General features: G+C 40.5%; 1 protein-coding gene across 1 annotated transcript in view; it reads left to right on the top strand.

Moving 5' to 3' along the window:
• LOC140685998 (echinoderm microtubule-associated protein-like 6) overlaps positions 1–20,688 on the top strand; it is a 29,581-nt gene that overhangs the window by 6,155 nt on the left and 2,738 nt on the right. Inside the window, exons 4-6 of the mRNA XM_072938389.1 lie at positions 3,049–3,234; positions 4,528–4,663; positions 18,742–18,943. Of these exons, the coding sequence (XP_072794490.1) occupies positions 3,049–3,234; positions 4,528–4,663; positions 18,742–18,943 (524 nt within the window). The remainder of the gene's footprint in view (positions 1–3,048; positions 3,235–4,527; positions 4,664–18,741; positions 18,944–20,688) is intronic.

Raw genomic sequence — 20,688 nt, 5'->3', positions numbered from 1 at the left:
AAAAAAAGAAAAAAATAGGATGGTGATAGCTACCTCCTGAATTTATTAAGAGTTACATTAAACAGCATATGGAGCCAGTAAGGGCCCAATATTATTAATTTCTTTTCCCATTTGCTAGGACCACAAAAATTGTGGCTCAGGTAAGATTTAAACTTAGTCTCTGACTCCCTTTGTCGAGCTCTCTTCTCTTAGAAATTTCTTTAATGATCTGTCTTGGCTTAATCCCTCCCCCCCCTACACAAACCAGATTACTAAAAATAATAGATTATCTACTTTAATAGATTTCTCCAGCTTCTTCCCTATTTCTTTCCATCCTTGGTTAACTCTGACTTAATCAGTTAGTTCTAAAAGCGGAGACAGATAAAACCCTGGAACTTCATTTGAAAACACTAAGAGCCACTTGTCCTGTTAAATGTTAATTGTATTTTAGCAGACCTAGGCATTTTTTTCTAAGCAAAAGCAAGCATTTTTGCCTCAAATAGAGGAATCTGCAAATGCCCATCCAGCCATTCTTTATTAGTTTTGGTTAGAAGGAAATCCACAACAAATTTCAGCAAGCTTTAACAAATTATTTTCACTATCTGTGTTTTCTACATCCACTTCCAGGATCCCCAGTTTTTTCCCCCCCGAAGCTGCCTAACAACAAATGAATCAATTCCAGTCACAAGGTGAATGCAGAATCTTTGATGCACTCCAAGAAAATATTTCTATGTGCAATTTTTGTAGCTAGGGTAAAATCCTTTCTGGTTTTGCAAAATCCCCAGTGTTTGGCACACAGGCAAATTACAGTGATCTGAAACGAATGCTTGAAAAACAGTAACAGTTGAGCTTCGTCTCTTCTGCTTGGCTGGATGTATAGTAACAAGCCTACCAGGTGGGTGTCCTACCAGGTGGGTGTGGTTGATCTTTTTCCAGTCTCTAGTCATCGACAGAAGGGACTTTGGGGATTATGTAGGGCCAGATAAACTCCCAGGTACCTGCCAGTTCTAACAGAATTTGCATTACAATCTGTGAATGGAGATTGGAGAAGATGAACAATGCCTTTTCATTTGTGTGGATTTACTGGTTTGTTGCTACCCTAATGTTACTGTTTTCCAAACATGAAGGGCTTCTCAAGAAGAGATAGTATCTCAGAGATTAGCCATTTATTAGCCATTAGCAGAAAATCTCATACCTATCCTGTCATTACAGTTATGTGTGACTTTTTAGAGAATCATTTGATTATTTGGAATGTTTCATGTTGACATCGTACCATCTGACTGGGTAATTACAGAATGATCTTTGTGTCTGAGGATAGTGGTCTCTCTTGTAGTTGTGCATCTAGAAATGTTTCAAGAACTCAGGCTGAAGTGTGCATCCCAAGTTAAAGGGATAATGATTACCAAATAGTTATTTTCCTTTTAATCTTCATCCAGGGGGAGACATAGAAGGAAGTGTCTGCCTTAAGCATCACCATGGAACAGCAAGTTTTTTGGCATGCATGTACACCTGTTTATGTCTAATGGTTTGTTCAGGTTCAGAGTTAATACTTTAATGTTTTCCCAAAACGTATATCTGACTGCCTTTTCCCTAGATCTCTTTATTCTTTTGATATATAGTTTATCACCTTTTCATAAAAATAATACCCAAAGAAACAAATCACCAGAGCTGACACTTTCCTCCTTAGTGGGAGAAGAATCTTGTCTCAGATAATTGCACATCTGTCTCATCCTTCTTAAGGGCCACCGCCTCCACAGCTGCCTGAGCCCTGGCCCCCCGAATGGTGCGACCCACCAGAAAGGCTTCCTCAAGTACTCAGTTTGCTCCTCTGTGAGGACCCCTAGTTTTCCTCTTCTGCAGGCACAGAATATTAGGGTTGTCACTGACTTTTCACACTTTTTCTGTCACCTGGGTTTACCTAACCCTGCTCTCCTAAACCATGATCCAGTTTTTTCCTCACTGCTGATCCAAATCCTGTTCTTGCTCATTCCAGTTAATTCTATGTGATTCTCTATCTTTGAATTCCCTTACCTCTTGTCTGTAGTGTGAAGATGCTGCCTTAAGATGATCTTTTGTTTTATATGTATCTTCTGTGTTGGATTTAAAAGATCAAGATTTCAATATTTTTTCATGTGAAACCCCTGTTGAACCCTTACCTTTGGCAAGTCACTTACTCCTTCCTTCCCTCACTTCTAAATGGGGACAGTATTTACCTTAGCCTATTTTTAAGGGTATTATGAAGATCAAATAACCAAACATACGTAAAGAGTCTTTATAAATTGTGAGAGGCTACATTCATGGCATTTGAGCTACATTCAAAGTTACACAAGTTTGCACATTGAAAAAAACTATGTCAAAGTGAAAACTTAATTTCTACATAACCATGGGAATCTCCCTACTACCTTATATAAAGTAGCTCAAGTTTTATGTTTATGATCTTCCATATGATAAATTATGCAACTAAAACTGAAAAGCCAGGTCAGTTATTTGGCTATATGTAAATATAATTTATATTTAGAATCATATTTCTCAGTAAAGATTCTACAGTGAAGATTTGTAACATTTTAGTTAGAAATTATATGTATAAATATATATACACACACACCAAAAAATACCTAGAAGACATATTAACATGTTAACAGGAGGTTGTGAATAATTTCAATTTGCCTCTTTTCACTTTTCTCTATTTCTGAACTTCTTTACAGTGAACCTGTACTAGTGCTATAATTTGACAAGAAATTAAACGAAAATTGATTCATCAATTTTATTCCAGTTCTGAGAACACTGACATTTTATATTAAAAGAACATTGAACATTTAGCAAATTTTTGGAATTTTGAAACTTTGAAAGTTTAAAAAGTATTGTTACAAGTTTTTTTTTTAATACTGCTAATAGTTAAAATGTTTTGCAATTCTCTGCTGTCACAGCAAAACAAGTTAAATTATGTGTATTTAGTTTACCTATAGAAAATTATATAAAATATTGAAACATTAACAAATAAATAACAACAATGAGATGCATCAGAATACTCTATTTTTTGATATATTTGTTTAATCACTTATTTTCTAGTTTTGGACACTATGTGGAAATGCCCTAACTGCAAAAAGAGGGATATTTGGCAAAACAGGGGATCTTCAGACCATCCTATGCCTTGCATGTGCCAAAGAAGACATCACCTACTCTGGTGCTTTAAATGGCGACATCTACGTCTGGAAAGGGCTCAACTTAGTCCGCACTATTCAAGGAGCACATAGTGTAAGTATTTCTGCCAAGGAATTTGGGAATGACTTATTAAATAAGTTAAAGTCACAAATCTCTATTTTCTACTGGTGCTTTAGGATCTGCCAGTTCTGCTGAACACTCACTAAACATTCATGGAAGATTTCCCAAATTATTTTTGTTCACCCAGAAGAAATTAATATTTCAAAAGCATAACAACTTAATTAACCTTTGCCTCAGTGATCGATTAGCTGATTAGTGTTGTGCATCAGCTGCAGCTTGACTAAAGACTAGAAGTATTTCGTTGTCAGTTTTGTCTTCTAGACCAGCACTTTTCAAACTTTAGTGTGCTTACGAGTCTCCTGGAGATGTTGTCAAAGTGCAGTTGGTCAGTGGGTCCGGGATGATGTCACTCCTGCTGGCCTGAGGCCCGTATATTGAGTAGAGCCAAGAGTGGAGACAACTGTTATTTATATAATTGTTAGTAAGGTAGACTTTGCTTGCTCTGAGGTCACCTCCATGTCCACATCACAGGCTCTAAAATGCAAACAGAAGCCATTGATAAACTCTTTTGAGGGTCTGCTCTGTAAGAACATGCCCAGAACAATGGGGAGATGATGTGAAAGGTAAAGCCTGTTGTAATAAATGGAAATTTGGTAAAACATTACCAGAAACTCAACAGACGTTTAGCTTCTTGCCTCCAGATTGATCCCCTATTGCTCTGAATATGAAAAAAGGCTTAAGCAGCTCTCAGCAAAAGAGCTGTGAAATTTTAGATCTTTCATTGTCTTGTACATTGAAGACCAGTTTTCTTGGCTTCACTAATTATGAAACATCTCTTGAAATAATTAAGAAGGTCAATATTGGCCTTCATTCATAAAAGCAGCTGCGTTAGTGAGCTAATTTATCTTCACGCTGGATCTTCTTCAGCAGTGTGCTCTTGGAGCACGCTTTGTGGAAAAGTGTCTTTAAGTTAGGAAGCTATTTCAGATGTGCAGAAGCATCTTCAAATGATGCTTAACAAGCTGACACAAGTGTGACTTACACTGTCATTTAGGCTTCCTGAATTTTTCCCCCCACAACCTATTGTCATTTTAAGGAGCTGTTGAACTAATTTGCTTTGGTGATTATTATAAATGTTTTAATCTAGCTAAAATGGATATGACAAATGGCTACTTGTTCTATTGCCAGCATTTGAATAGAGAACAAGGAATTGTTTTTATTTTTGTTCTGTTTTTACTTTGTTTTGAATTTTAATTTTCAAATCCAGCTACAGTGACTGTTTAGAATGATTGCAGCGCTGAGTATTACCTGCCTTAATCTCAACAGGCTGGAATCTTCAGCATGTATGCTTGCGAAGAAGGCTTTGCCACTGGTGGACGAGATGGGTGTATACGATTATGGGATACTGACTTCAAACCAATAACTAAAATTGATCTCAGGGAGACAGAACAAGGATATAAAGGTAATACATGTATTATTTTATTATATATTTTTGTTGAAGCATAGTCATTGTATAATGTGTCAATGTCTGGTTTGCAGCTCAATAGCTCAGTCATATAGGAACATATATTCATTTTCATTCTCTTTCACCATGAGTTACTACAAGATATTGAATATAGTTCCCTGTACTATACAGTATGTATATCTATTTTTTATATATTAGTTAGTATCTGCAAATCTCATGTAATATGTACCCATAACTCTTAAAAGTGGTAAATATAGTGGGGAAGTCTGTATTTGTATGTTTCTCTTACCCCATCTTACTCCGTAAAAGGTTTAAGGCAGTTTACATAAATAAAAGGAATACAAGGTGAAAAGTATGTAAAAATAAATGGCTACCCCTTTTCCTAATTTTCATAGAGGTATCTGTATGTACTAGCAGTGGCCCTGCTGCAAAGATACATGGGATTTGCGGAGAGGATTAAAAGTAATTAAAGGGTTTTCTGGTCCAGCTTCCCCTTCAACCAGCCAATACCATACCCTTAGTCCTCTGAGCATTTGCAGAGTGTGTGTTAAGGGACAGTAAAAGAAAGAGTGGGAAAAGGATGAAACTGGAGGAAGAAGGCAGTGGGCAGACGTTTGGGTGTCCTTTGTCCCACCCCATCCTGCCTGACCCTGCCCTCACCCTGCAGAAGTCTTGACTTTTCCTCTGCTTTCAAGCTCTGCCCCCAAATAGAAACAAAGTGCATTTGAAAGGAGCAGATTCAAGCAGAACAGTGTTAGGACTGGTTTGCACTCAATTTGGACATGAAGCTACAATGTTGGATGGTTTTATTCTTGTAAGAACTTTTTGATATGAATGAGCCGCCTTCCGTATTTTCACTGCCTGTATACCAGTGACTCTTGGATTCATTTCTGTAGAAATATAGTGATTTCTCCTTTTACTCAACCAGCTTTTAAAATAAATTTAGCAAGAGAATTAATCATGGCCATGTCCCAGATCCTGTGACGTAGAGCTGATATTCTGTTTTCCTTAAATTTATAACTTTATTAGTAAAAATTCAGAAACTGCGACTTACTAACTTGAGAATCTGAATCTGTAACAATCACACTTACTTAGTATGCTACCTGTAAAAACTTCTACTGCCCCTCCTGTAGACTTGCAAAGGATCTACAGAATGAATTTGGCAATTTCCAAGTTGTTTTATATAAATATTCATAAGATTTACATATATCTGCATCTTCTGATAAATATTAATTGCTGAATAGTTTTTAGATTAACTAAGATGAACACTAAAATCAGGGGAAAAACCCAGTATTTCAGATATATTGTAGAGAGATGTTATTAATCAGTTTTCTTACATCTTTATAGTCAAACTCGAGCTAAGTAAGACATTTGACTTCCAGTGAAAACAATTAACCCTACTTTAAGTTGAGGGTGAACCAGCTTGTAGACAGGTCATTCTCACATCAACAAGAATCTGTAGGGCCAGAGCTGATTCTCAGGGCTCCCTGGCCTCTCTCCCCAGGTCTTAGTCAAAGAAAATGGACTTAATGAGCCAGGAGGACCATTCCTCAATCAATAGAATAGTAGTATTTTATTTACGCCAGTGACAAGCAACTTTTGTGAGTGACTAGATGTTTGCTGACTAGTAAGTCTGCTAACCATTTGTCGGTAACAACGTATGATATAAACCAACAGCCTAATTTGTCCAGGATCCCCTCTGCAGTTCTGAAGTCAAAACACTCAGAATGCCCCCCACACACACACACATATGCACGTACACATTTATGAGAGCAACCAACTTTTTAAAAATGTGGTAAAAAATACATAATAAAATTTGTCACCTTAACCATTTTTAAGTGAACATATCAGTGGCATTAAGTGCAGTCACATTGTTGTGCAGCCATCACAGCCTTCCATATACAGAACATTTTTCATCTTTCCAAACTGAAGCATCATACCCATTAAACAATAACTTCCCCTTTCCTCCCGACCTCAGGCAGCCACCACTCTACTTTCTGTCTCTATAAATTTGCCTATTCCAGGTTCCTCATAGAAGTGGAATTATGTAGTATTTGCTCTTTCGTGACTGGCTTACTTCTCTCCCTATAAGTCATCAAGGTTCATGTTGGAGCATGTGTCAGAATTTCCTTTCTTTTTAGGGCTAAATAGTATTTCATTGTATACCTCATTTTGTTTATCCATTCATCTGTTGATGGATACTTGGCTTGCTGTTGTGAATAGTGCTGCAGTCAACCTGGGTGTGCAACTATCTCTTTGAGACTCTGCTTTCAGTTCCTTGGAATATATATCTAGAAGTGGAATTATTGGATCATATGATTTTTCTATTTTTAATCTTTTTGAGGAACTGTCATACTGTTTTCCATACCAGCTGTACCATTTTATATTCCTACTAGCACAGCACAAGTGTTCAAATTTCTCCACATCCTCGCCAATACTTACTTTCCGCTTTTTTGATGATAGCCATTCTGATAGGTGTGAAGTGGTATCTCATTGTGGTTTTGATTTGCATTTCCCTAATGATTATTGACTTTGAGCATCTTTCATAAGCTTGTTGGCCATTTGTGTATCATCTTTGGAAAAATTTCTGTTCAAGTCCTTTGCCCATGTTTAAATCAGATTTTTTGTTTTATTGCCAAGTTGTAAAAGTTTTTTATATATCTTGCATATTAACTTCTTATCACATGTATGATTTGTAAATATTTTCTCCCACTACATAGGTTGCCTTCTCACTCTGTTGATTACATCCGGTGATGTACAAAAGTTTTTAACTTTGATGTAATCCAATTTATCTATTTTCCCTTTTGTTATCTGTGCTTTCGGTGTCATAACAAGAAAAGATTGCCAAATGCAATTTCATGAAGATTTCCCCTTATATTTTCTTATAAATATTTTATGGTTTTAGCTCATATGTTTAGGTCTTTGATCCATTTTTGAGGTAATTTTTACATATGTTGTAAGGTAAGGGTCCAACTTCTTTTTTTCCCCAGAATACTTTTATAACTAATTTGGCAGCAAAACCTGACTTAAACTTATATGAGGCTGTTTATTGTCTTCATATGTGTGACTGTTCATATACTTCACTGCAGAAATACTTGATTTCACAATTCTGCCCCAGACTCCATTGGATCTATTACACGAATTCAAGATCCAAAATTTTCTGAAGTCCAAAATGTACCTACCCCAGAGAATTTTAGATATGTGGGATGGTAGACATCCGATACATTTTTCAGAGAATATCAAATTCTGGAATTTTCTTTTCTTTTTTTTTTAACTAATGTGTTGTCAGTTTATAATGTTGTCTTAATTTCTGGTATACAACATAGTGATTCAGTTATACATATATATGTATATATTACTTTTACTATTCTTTTTCATTATAGGCTATTACAAGGTATTGAATATAGTTCCCTGTGCTATACAGTAGAACCTTGCAATTTTATATATTGTAGTTAGTATCTACAAATCCTGAACTCCCAATTTTTCCTGTCTGGTAACCACCACTTTATTTTCTATGTCTGTGAGTCTGTTTCTGTTTTGTAAATAAGTTCATTTGTGTCAGTTTTTGAGATTCCACATGTAAGTGTTATTATATGGTATTTTTCTTTCTCTTTCTGGCTTACTTTGTATGACAGTCTCCAGGTCCATCCATGTTTCTGCAAATGGCATTATTTTATTCTTTTTTATGGCTGAGTAGTATTCCTGTGTGTGTGTGTGTGTGTGTGTGTGTGTGTGTGTGTGTGTGTGTGTGTGTGTGTGTATACACCCCCCACATCTTCCTTATCCAGTCACCTGTTGATAGACATTTAGGTTGCTTCCATGTCTTGGCTGTTGTAAATAATGCTGCTATGAACATTGGGGTAGATGTATCTTGTCAAATTAGAGTTTCCTCCAGACATACAAATTTAAATTTTCAAGCTGGGAGAGACACTGGACATCAGTGTGTGGCATTCATAACCTTTTGGGTGAGTAGAATGAGGCTCAGGTCCATTGGTATCAAGCTAACTGTAGTATTAGGGCTCTAACTCCAGTCTCATACCAAACTTTACGAAAGTACATTTTGAGTCTGATCATTTTTAAAACAAATTTATGATTTAGGTAAAATAATGAAGCTTAAATGACTTACAGTGGTGGCAATAAAAGCCAAAAATAATTCTTAAAAGCAAGGTAATCAAAATGAGTTACATTTATGGTAATGAAATACTCTAAGTTAATGGTTGTAAATGATTATGTCTAAAGGAGTACATTATTCACTCAGTATAAGATGCATTATTCATTTGTTTATCCATTCATTAAGCATGTACTAAGTGTCAGATACATGCCAAGGAACTGGATAGGCTCATAAAAACATGCTTCAGGAATTGTGTTGTAGATTTTTGTCTGTTTTAACTTCCACACATATTTGTTGAATTGTTGCTGTGTCTAATGAACTATAAGCTCTGAATCCAAAGATACCTTGCATTAGGTCAAGCAGCATTCCCTCAGCGTTGAGCAAGAGTAGGAGGCTGAAGTCTCAAGGATGAGAGATGCCCCTTCTTAACCCGCTCACCATCTCTGCTGCACCCTTGCACGTTGCTGATCGGAACCACCGTCTCGCACGCAGACTACTGCAGTAGCTTTGTAGCTCGTGTCCCTGCTGCAGTCATTCTCAGAATGGCATCAGGAGGGAGGTGTTCAGAATTTACCAGAGCCAGATCACACTTCCTCAGAACCCTGCCACCATTCCCATTTTCCTCAGAAGAGTCTCAGTCCTTAGGATGGCCCCCCAGCTCCTTCCCCCTCGAGTCTCCCTCCCTCTGCCCTGCCCTGGGCTCAGGCTGCCCATCTCACCTCTGACTCGGCTCCCCAGCTGACTGCTCTGTCAGCCGGCAGCACTCTCCCAGGGATCTGCATAACTAGCGCCCCCTCTCCTTAAAGCCTTTGCTTAAGTGGAGCTGCCCTGATGACTTATTTAAAATCTCAACCCACTCTGCCTCCACTACCCAGGTGCTCCTGGATCCCCTTCTGTAGACCTTCTTTCCATCTTGTAACAAGCAGTGTAGTTTACCTGTTTGTTATGTTTATGGCTGTTCTGTTTCTGCAGGCGCAGGAGTCTCTTTGTTCACCGATGCCTCCCAAGCACTTAGAACAGTGCCCTGCACATGCAGGAGCCCTGGAAACAGATGGCTGCATGGGTGAAGGGTGTATTGGGTGAAGGGTGTATTGTGTGATGGGGGTGCAGAGTGACAGTGACAAGGCTGCAGTGGGAGGGACAGATAACTGCTGTATTCAGGCTTGGTCCCCACGGACCAGCAATAGGAGGTCAGAAAAAGACTTAGGCAGGGTGAGTGTCAAGGTCAGGGCTCCACCTGCTCTGGAGCAGAGAGCAGACTGGAGTGGGGCCAGATTAGAGGTGGGAGCCCAGGTGACCTTATCCACTACCCATTCTTCGTATTACCCTTTTTCTTCCTCAGTGTACGTTGATCATCATTTGGTCCAGTGGTTCTCAATCAGGAGTGCTTTTACCCACCCTGGAAGACATTGGGCATTGTCTGGAGACATTTTTGATGGTCACCTGGGAGGGCATTCCCGAGTAGAGGCTGGGAACACTTCTGACCATCCTGCTATCTCACAATGAGAGACACGTCGATGAAGAATTATCTGGTCCTGAATGTAACAGTGCTGAGGCTGAGAAACCCTGGTAGAGACAGGTCAATGGACCAGCTCTCAAATCTGAAAACAGGCTTGTTGACAGTAGAAACAAATCAAACACCTTCTGTTGTTATCCTGGTCCCTTGGGTGATTGTTGCTCACTTCTGTGCCCATCGCCTCCATCACCTCTCTCCCTATCTGCTCACCTTTGTCCTTTGGGCCATGCCTCCTGCATCACTGTTGTTCTGAGGAAGTGGAGGCCCTGCGGAGGAACACGTGGAGCCGGCGAGGGGGAGGTTTGCTACGTTTGTTCAGACTCCGTGTAGAGGGTGACAAGCAGAGGCTGACTGTCAGTTGTTCTGGTAGTGGTTCCCCTGTAAACACTCGTATCAGGCTGGCCTATAAAAACCAGCCTGGGCCTTCCTTCCCTGGGGTGGAGGCCGTGGGCTTGGCAGTGTGTTTCTGTCTTTTGGAGCCCCATTAGTTAGGCTGTGTGGGTCCTTCTGATTTCCTGAGGCTAGGGGATTTGGGATCCTGTGGAGTGGATTCTGAAACAGCCAGGAATTTAGTAAAGAGTATCTGTGCATTCTGCTGGAAGTGCTCAGGCAGGGAGCCCTGGTAAACAGGAGCAGCAGGCGAGGGCACTTCATGCTGCAGACCGGTGTGGGAGCAGCCCCTGCCCGGCCTGTGCGGAGGCTGTGTGGCTCTCCTGGAGCAGCTCCCGGGGCTGGTGGCCAGCTCTGTGGCAGCCTCTGTGCTGAGCACTCTGTGTGCAGGAGCCCATTTCTCCTCCGACAGCCCTGGGAATCCCCGGCAGGGCGGCTCCTCAGGGCATGAGATCTGTGTAGTTGCACAGGGCCCCCTGCTCCCAAGGCACTCCACTTGGCTTAGTGCTTGCTGGAGTCACCTTGAAATTCTTAATCATTTTTTAACAAGAGGGTCCCACATTTCCACTTTGTATTGGGCTCTGCAAATCATAAGGCCAGTCCTCTCCTCCAGTCATCTGTGCTCCCAAATCCCTGGAGAGATGAACATCTTCCCTCCCTCTTGTTTCCTTTACATTCCAAACTCTGCCTTCAGCATCACCCTTGGGCACCAGAGCCCCTGGCCCACCTCCAGGCTCCCTGGGCACCTCAAGCACCGCCTCCTGAGGGGAGGGAAAGTGTGGGGGGGGTCCCTGCTATGTTTTCCATACCCTTCGCCAGCACTCCCTCTTCATCTGAGTGAACTCTCTCCCTCTCACCCTTTATCATCTTTCACCTGGGGTGCTCCTTAGTATTGCACCTTTAATAAGGTCAGGCTGTAGAAGGCCATCCCCTTGTCTGGTTTGATCTCTGGGATGATCTCTCTCACGTCCTGATGCACAGAGAAGGGAAATACCTTTGTGGGGAAGACAGTTTGCGCCAGACTTGTACTGCCTGAATCCTCACTTTATCTCTGTCACCTGCTCACTCTGGGACTTGGGGCAAATAATGTCAACTGTCTATGCTGTAACTTCCTCATTATTCAGCAAACCTTTACTGTCCCCACCTAGGGCCCGGTGCTGTCTGCGGGCCCCCTCCTGAGTTGCTGCAAGCCTTTCCGGGCATATGTGCACAGCTCTGGATGCAGAGCCGGGGAGTGTCTGGGAGGACCATTCCTGCCCATTTACAGGACCTGCTTGTTTGACTCAGATTGATTTCTTGAAGTTGCACTTATTTTTGGCCATCTGCTTATCAGGAGTTGGGCTTTCTAATCCACTAGGGCAAACTTTTCCAACATGTGGCAAAAGAACCATGGCGTTAGAATCACCTGGTGATGCAGCCTAGAAATCTGAATTTTCAGTCTGACTAAAGTCTGAGAACACACACTCGCTTGGGAACAGCTTGATAGTTGGTTCTCAACAAGTGGTTCTCAGCCCTAGGAGCTAAAAATATTCCTAGCCCCACTTCAGACCAATTAAGAGGAATTTCTAAGTAGGGTCCAGGCATCCATATTTTAAAAACACTTCCCATGTAGATTCTGATGGACAGTAAGGGTTGGAGCAACTGTTCTTGTCCCTTCACCATATATCAGACCTTGGTGCACCACATTGAAGAACACTAGTAAGCACCAACCCCTGCCCGCTACCAGTCTTCCCTTCTTGGGCCAAATAATGGGGGGAAAAACCATTTTATTCCCAACATAGTTCTCTCTTTGTGTGTCAGACCATGGCCTTTCCTTTTGAGGGTCAACATTGTTAGCGTATCAAAATGGTGGCAAACACAACAAATAAGTTGTAACACCGGAAGTAACTAAGAGACTTAACACATGCAGCAACTTAACAGCTCCTGGTGCTAACCCTTCCCAGGTTTGGAATCTGACCACACACGCACAGCAAGTTGTTCTCCGTTGAGATCTGAACTTAATAGAAATCTGCTGGTTAAAATAATAACAACTTAGTTATTGATTAATATCCTAAGTGCCAGGCACTGGGTCAGTTGCATTGAGTCCTTGTAACAGTGCTGTGAAGTGTGCTGTCATTCTCTTCAGTTTACGGATGGGCAGCTGAAGATCTGAAAGGTTAAATACTTGCCGTGTCATGTAGCTGGGGTATAAATCCAGCTCGTATACTTCACCATGAACTAGTAGAGAATAAGCAATGTCCTTTAGGTCTGTGTTGATATTCGTGGTAGTCAGGGACTAGATCCCCCCACCCCATGCCCAGGTTTTAGGACTGTCACAGAGAAGATTGAAAGGATTCTGTTTCCCACTCTCGTCTGAATGTAAAACCCCTGGAAAGGGCTGGCAAGAAATTGGTCTTGGCCTTAGAGGATTTTTATGTTGAGGTGGGTGCTTGCTCTCTACTGCCATCTGCTGGCTGTCTGGACCAAGCACAAGCCAGAGCCCCACGTTTCTCAGCACAGTGGCATGAGAAGGCCACCGTCCCCAAAATGTGGACCCGTCACCAATTCAAAATTCAGCCTTCAGTTCATACTGTCAAAAGTCTCCACAAGTCTTTTTCAGAAGAAAAGAGAATTTCTGCGGCTTAAAACAATTAGGATAGTTTTCCCTGGCTCTCTTTTCGCTCTTGGTGGACGTCTAACTGTATTCCAAATAATACCTTATATTTTTCTGACTCCCAGAGCAGACAATAAAGAAGCCAAGACAGCTTAATTATTTCTAAGTGTAGTGGTCACCTTGGCAAGCCTGGCTGGGAAACCATGATTACATTACTGTTCTCTGCATTTGTGCCAGAGAAGTTAAAACCAAGCGTGGAAAGGCAGGAGAACAGAAATACTGTCAGAACCTTTTCAGGGAGCTGCCACTCATCAGGGTGTCTCCAGAATGTGCCCACAAGAGCCGCGGCAGTGCTCTTCGGCAGTCTTGCATGCAGAACCGCAATTAGGTTTAGACATGATGAAAACAGGACACTTTTTAGAAACTTGAATGCCCACTGAGATGTCCTCAGGAAGTCATCACTATTTTATTTCTTATTTTTTTTCCTCCCTATTTTAATTGGTTCTCTTGGAAGTGAGAGTGGCCTCGCATCCTGTGTATCTTCAATAGGTAGACCCCTGGGGTCGATTTGTCTGATGTGACAAAATCCAATTTATCTGTTTGAAGAACTGAGCATTTGTGGAAAGCCTGAGTTGGTCTCCAGAGAAAATGTTCAGGGCTCATTAGCTTTATGTTGTAAACAATGAAAATGTAACAGCTCCTCCCCTATTTCTCTCTCCTTCTCTTCCTGCCCATCCTTAGAAATAATCCTTATCAGTTTAACTTCATTGCCTTTGCCATGGGTAAAGCTTCTCCCTTACGTTGGTTAGTTGCAGTGAAATCTATAAAACGCAGGTGGTGAGCTGTTGAGGGAAAAGCCGGGGTGGGATCTCCAGACTCTGCTTTTTGCCTCTCATTTCCCATTCTCATTTCTCCTTGCCGGGCCCCTGAGGTTCTTTTAGGAATCCAAGAACTCCCTGAATGCAGTCTGAGAACACAGCTTGTTGCTGTGTGGCTTGACTGCTTCATCAGCCTTGGCTGAGTTGGAAGGTTTTTCTTTGTTCTAAGTGTCTTAAAGACAAAGCAGATATTTTAAAAATGTGAACATTTGTCAATTCCAGGTAATGGCTTGTTTGTTATAATATTCTTGACCTTTCTGAATTTGTTCCCCGAACAAGAAGTTAAAAAATAGTGGGGATGATGGGAAGAAAAAATGTTTGTCCACTGGACCAAATACAGTGCTGGATCTTTGGGAGAAATTTTCCATTTTCAAGCCATTTAAGGCCTATGGGTTGGGACACACTGTTAGAGGCCGTGGGGAGAATTGGCACATTCATGCTTGTAGTGGAGACGTGGGTGCCAGGCCTGCTTCGAAATGGTGAGTCTTTAGAACAGTCAATAAAATTATAAAGGGATTATGGTTTGAATATTTTGATAGTAGTTAAAATATGACACACTGCTGAAATATGTAATTATATATATAGCTGTATACATGTATGCATATATCATTTTTAATGAGATAATAATTGACATACAACATATTAGTTTCAGGTATACAACATAATGATTGTATATAATGTATATATATGTATAATATATTTATCTTGAAATGAGGACCACAATAAGTCTAGTTAATAACCATCACCACACGTAGTTACAAATTTTTTTTCTTGTGGTGAATACTTTTAAGATGTGCTCTTTTAGCAACTTTCAAATATACAGTACAATGTTACTAACTATAGTCATCATGTTGTATGTTACATCCCCAGGACTTATTTGCTATATAACTGGAAGTTTGTACTTTTGACTACCTTCACCCATTTTGCCTGCTGCCCATCCCCAGCCTCTGGCAATCACTAATCCGCTGTCTGTATCTGTGAGTGAGTGAGTTTGTTTGAGATTCAACATATAAGTGAGATCATACAATAGTTTTTTTTTTTTTTCTGACTTCATTTAGCATAATGCCTTCGAGGATTACTCATGTTGTCCCTAGTGGCAAGATTTCCTCTTTGGCGGCTGAATAATACTCTATTGTATATATCAGATTTTCTTTATCTACTCATCCATTAAAGGACACTTGGGTTGTTTTCATCTTGTAACTATTGTGAGTAATGTTGCAGTGAATGTGGGGATGCAGATATCTTTTAGAGTTAGTGTTTTTGTTTCTTTCAAGTAAACATCCAGAAGTGGAATTTCTGGATCATATGGTAGTTCTCTTTCTAATCTTTGAGGAACCTCCATGCTGGTACCTGTAGTGGCTACACCAGTTTACAATCCCACAGTGTATAAGGGCTTCTTTTCTCCACGCTTTTGCCAGCACTTATTATTTCTTGTCTTTTTTAAGAAAAATAATAGCTATTGTAATAAGTAGAAGATAATATCTAACTGTAGTTTTGATTTGCATTTCTCTGATGCTTAGGGATGTTGAGCACCTTTTCATGTACCTGTTGGCAATCTGTATGTTTCTTTTGGAAAAAAGTCTATTCAGATCATCTGCCCATCTTTTTTTTAAGGAGTTTTATGGTTTTATGTCTTACGTTCAAGTCTTTAACCCATTGTGAGTTTATTTTTGTATGTTTCTTTTGCACGTGGCTGTCTAGTTTTCCCAACACCATTTGTAGAAGAGACAGTCCTTTCCCTATTGTATATTCTTGCATATATCATTTTAGTAGATTTTAGCATGTCTATATCTGCTCACAAATGTCTGGCTCCTCCTTAGAATGTAAACTCCATATAAACTCCATAAAGTCTGGCTTGTTCACTGCTCAGGCTTCAGTCTTGGGTATGTAGTAGGTGCTCAATAAAATTTTTTGTATAAATGAATGACTAGACCCTTCCTTCTGTGAATGTTTTTATTGAGGATGGGGATGTTGTCTCTTACTTCTTGGTGTCTCCAAAGACTCAAGAAATGTTTGTGATTTTAATGTTTTGTTTTATTCATTCAGCAGTTCTTATTGAGCATGTACTACCTGCCAACCACTGTGGATCTAGCAGTGTATAAAACTGAGAAAACGCTTGTTTTCACAGATGTTAGTGAGAGGAAACAAACTAAATATAATAAGCAAGTAAGTTATTTGAGGGTGGTTTTTTTTTTTTTGCCAGTGTTGGAATATTTTTAATATTCATCTTTACTGTTTCTGAAGAACAAAGTGTTACACCTTTTCAATAGTAACATTATAGATGATACAAAGCCTGCTGGGGAGACAACAGTTCATCCCCCTCCTAGAGGAAACAGGAATATGTTAATTAGTGAATTAGTAACTAATTAACCGGAGAAGGCAGAGGAAAGAGATAAGAAGGAGACAATAGCAAAAGGATGGTTTCCTCCACAGCTGAGCTTCCTGCCCTGTCCACCTGCCATCTTATCCTGACTGCCTTCCCCACAATCTGTCCTTTTCAACCTTGAAAGCCCGTTGTGATGTTTGCAGTGGAGGATTTTAAGTGATTGACCCTGAACCAGCCGTTGCCAAGGTATCTCTGCTTACTCCTCACAGCAGGAATAATAAATCTGCCTGTGTGCTGTCTCCTTCCATTTCAAGACACAGAACAATGAATTCAGAGCAAGGAGTAAAGAGTTATCGCATGTAGTAACAGCCCTGTGTCTTAAAAAAAAAAAAAAGTACTTTTTTGTAACTAAATGCATTATCTCACTGGAGCTTTTTAAGACCGCAAGAAGTTGGTTAACATAAGAATTTCAGAATTTAAAGTTCACATACCCCCAGTTAACCCTTCTGTTATCTCAGCATCCCATCTGGCTTAACATTTGTCCTGGATTTTTTAAAATAGACTTTATTATTTTTTGAGTAGTTTTAGGTTCACAGTAAAACTTGAGTGGAAGGTACAGAGACTTATCAAATACCCCAGCCTCCAAACACACACAGCCTGCCTGACCATCAACATCCCCAACGGAATGATAAGTAGGTTACAACGGGTGGACCTACACAGACACATCATCACCCAACACCTACAGCTCACATTAGGGTTCACTCTTGGTCTAATATTCTGTGGGTTTTGATACATGGATAATAACATGTAACCACCATTACAGGTCCTGCAGAGTTTCATGGCCCTAAAAATCCTCTGTATGTATGCCTATTCATCCCTCTGTCCTCGACTTTTCGTTCTGTAGTAAAGTGTAATTAAGGGAAGGGTATAGCTCAGTGGTAGAGCACGTGCTTAGCATGCACGAGGTCCTGGGTTCAATCCCCAGTACAGCCACTAAATAAATAAATAACACCTAATTACCACCCCCCAAAAAAGAAGGCTCAGTAAAGTAATTATAAGTTTAGATTTAAAAATATTTTTAATGGAATTATTTAATAGATCTTTCAAAATAGTAAAGCTTCTTTCTTGGTTAATAAATATTTCAAAAAAATGTAAATTTAATTATTTTTAGTGCCTACTTTTACTTCCAAAGGGATCCCAATTTGGATGATAAATTACATGGGTTCTGTAATTATGGTTTGCATTTATGGGGAGAAAAACTGGTCCCCAGAGAGACTAGGACTCTCCCTGATGTGTGGGGCCAGTGAGATGTAGAGCAGGACTGAAGTCCAGGTGCTCTGACTTCTTGTACTCTCTATGCCAAAAACAAAGCTCGCTGGGGATGCAGCTCAGATCTCAAAGCTTATCACATCCTTAAGTAGTTTAAAGTAGTTACGGAAGTGAGATTGCTTCTGTATTTCTAATTCAGACACGAGAAAATTTGCTACGTTAAGTAAATGAATAATGTACCCAGTGAGGAACAGAACAGATGGCAAGAAGCTCAAGAGATCAAAACCCAGGCAGGCAAGTGAGGCTCTGCTTAGAGAGGGTGAAATAATATGGAGGTGGAAGTTTGGATTTAAAAGGAGTACTGTGCTTTTAGAGAAGATTCCATAAATTCTTAAGTCACTGAAGAATAACATCTTCAAATGTTTGGTATTTTGAGACTGGAATTAGAGTTTCATTTGCATATTTCTGGGACATAGTGCATCTGTTTATCCAGTGGAATGAGTCTAGGTTCAAATCAAATACATACTAAACTTGGCTAATATAATTAACTGTTCTGTAGTATCACCCACGTGTAATTTTATTACAGTGTTAGCTTCCTAAAGATTGACGTGATTAACTTTTCCATAGCCAAATCAGAAGGAAATTATTTCAAAGAAGGTTAGGTGTTCATAAAGACCAATCCCTCGTCTCATATTCACCTTTAGATGTAGTCTTTAAAATACACCCTGCTGTAAAAACAGTTACCCTAAGTCAGGCAGGAAAGAGCAGTCACTCTTTTACAGAACAGATCACAAGGGGTGGGGGCAGCAACCAACAGACTGAAGGCAACGGTCAGTAACACAGAACGATTTGTGGGATTGATCCTCCACCCCAGGCGTTGTTCCAATGTGAGGCCTTAGATGCTCCCTGGTGGCAAAGTATTGACTTTAGGTGTTTTCTTTTATTTGTAGGTGGTGTAGAGATAACGCTTTCATTTTACTCATTTTCATTAGGCCTCTCTATCCGGAGTGTGTGCTGGAAAGCAGACCGACTTCTAGCAGGGACCCAGGACAGCGAGATCTTCGAAGTGATTGTACGGGAACGGGACAAGCCGATGCTGATCCTGCAGGGCCACTGTGAAGGGGAGCTCTGGGCTCTGGCCCTGCACCCCAAGAAGCCGCTGGCAGTGACAGGCAGTGATGACCGCTCAGTCAGGTGAGGGCCCGGCAGTGGCCACCGTTACTGCATTGACCTCCCTGGGATAACAGATTGATTTTGCCCCAATTTGCTTGTTCCTTTAAGAGAAGGCTAACCCACAGTGCAGAACCGCACAGTTTCCAGACAGAATGCTAAGACATTTCACTCAGCAAAAGTTGACTTCTTGGCACTTTGTTGTTGCTTTCCTTCTTTGGCTCCATCTTAAGTCAAGAAATTGTTCTTAGAAGTGAAAATACACTACTGCTGGTTAGACTGGCCCCAGGTCTCTTCCTGTTGAAGGTGTGAGCTAAGTGTGGTCACCTGTGATACGGTCAATTTTCTTGTCGGGGGCTGCACAGCAATGTCCCAGCTGAGTCACTCAGCATCCTCAGTTTAGTCACAGACACTCATTCATCACCAACAGAACTGAAATTCTGATTTTTCAGTCGTCTTCAGCACATGAGCCATTAATTCTATGTAAATTCTTGCGTGGAATTTTGAGCAGTGCCCTCAAATCAAAGGAAGTTTGCTGGTTCCTAAGGAAAAATGGCATTTTGTGAGGGCCTCAAGGGTTCTTGCTTATGGATCCTTTGTTATCTGAGGGCACCACATTAGGAAGATGAGCCAAATGATTAGGCTTCCAATATCGTTGTGACTGTTGAAGGACTGAACGTAGGACTTAAGTGTGAGATGAAGAGTATTGCCCTGATTCCATGGTTTTCGTGTTTATTACTGAGCTTTAAATGTGCTCGACAGCAGGCAGGCCAGAAGGAGTCCACGATGTGAGAGGAAGAGACTGATCAGTCGATTGACTGTTGACTGCTTCTGGATTTGAAGAGCTACAGTAGAGCACTGTAAACCCGAGGAAGGGTTTCCGCACTTCCCCCGCCCTTGTATGTTTGTGAATCTAACCAAAATGCAATCAAGATACTCATTAGTAAAGCATAAATCCAAAAACAAATCCATTTTTTGGTTTTTCCTGAGCACTAAAGCCTCATCTGTCTGAAAATCCATGAAAATGGCTACAGTTGCCTCTTCGTGGGACATAAATGTTTATTTGGCTTCCACTTCTCTTTACTCACTTCCTCCTCTTCTCTTCCTCTTCCGTCTGTTACTCTGAGTAAACTGATGCTGCCACGCTATTCAGACACCTGAGAAACTGAATTCATACCCATCCACATAGAAAGGATTTCAAGAAAGTCTTTGGCTTTTGTATTTTAACAACTGTGTTGAGTCTCAGAATTGCAAACATCCCCAAAGAGTCCTTGCTGCCAGAATTTGTATTGCTCTCCTTAACCATTAATTTGGCTAACTCTTTAAATGGAATTTTACACTGAGGATTGAAATTTAGGAAGGGTATAAGTCATAATTTCTTATGAAAGATTAGTTCAGTGGCTTTATAAGGAGAGTGCAGTTTACTGAGGAGTGATGTTTTCTTCATGCTAGTAAAAGCAAAGCTCACATTGCTTAAAATAGTACAAGGCTGAAAACAGCATGAGATCATGAATAATGGACAAGGTGTTGAAAGAATACTTTAAGCTTTAGGCTGAGGAGTGCAGGCTGCCTAAGGGGTCAGCAAACTTGGCTGTGCAGCCCTGCACTGTCAGGAGCATCCCTCCCTCCCTCCTGATGGCAGAATGCATTTAGAGAAACTGCACCACAGTTGACTGTCTTGCCTTTTTATCACACAACTTAGATCCTCAGTCCCCCTTGCAGATACTGTGTTCATGTTAAAAGAAGACTGTTGCAAAGTTCTAACAGAG

The sequence above is a fragment of the Vicugna pacos genome, chromosome 15 (genome assembly GCF_048564905.1).
Source record: "Vicugna pacos chromosome 15, VicPac4, whole genome shotgun sequence".
Classification (NCBI taxonomy): domain Eukaryota; kingdom Metazoa; phylum Chordata; class Mammalia; order Artiodactyla; family Camelidae; genus Vicugna; species Vicugna pacos.
This window is presented reverse-complemented; position numbering and strand designations above follow the sequence as displayed.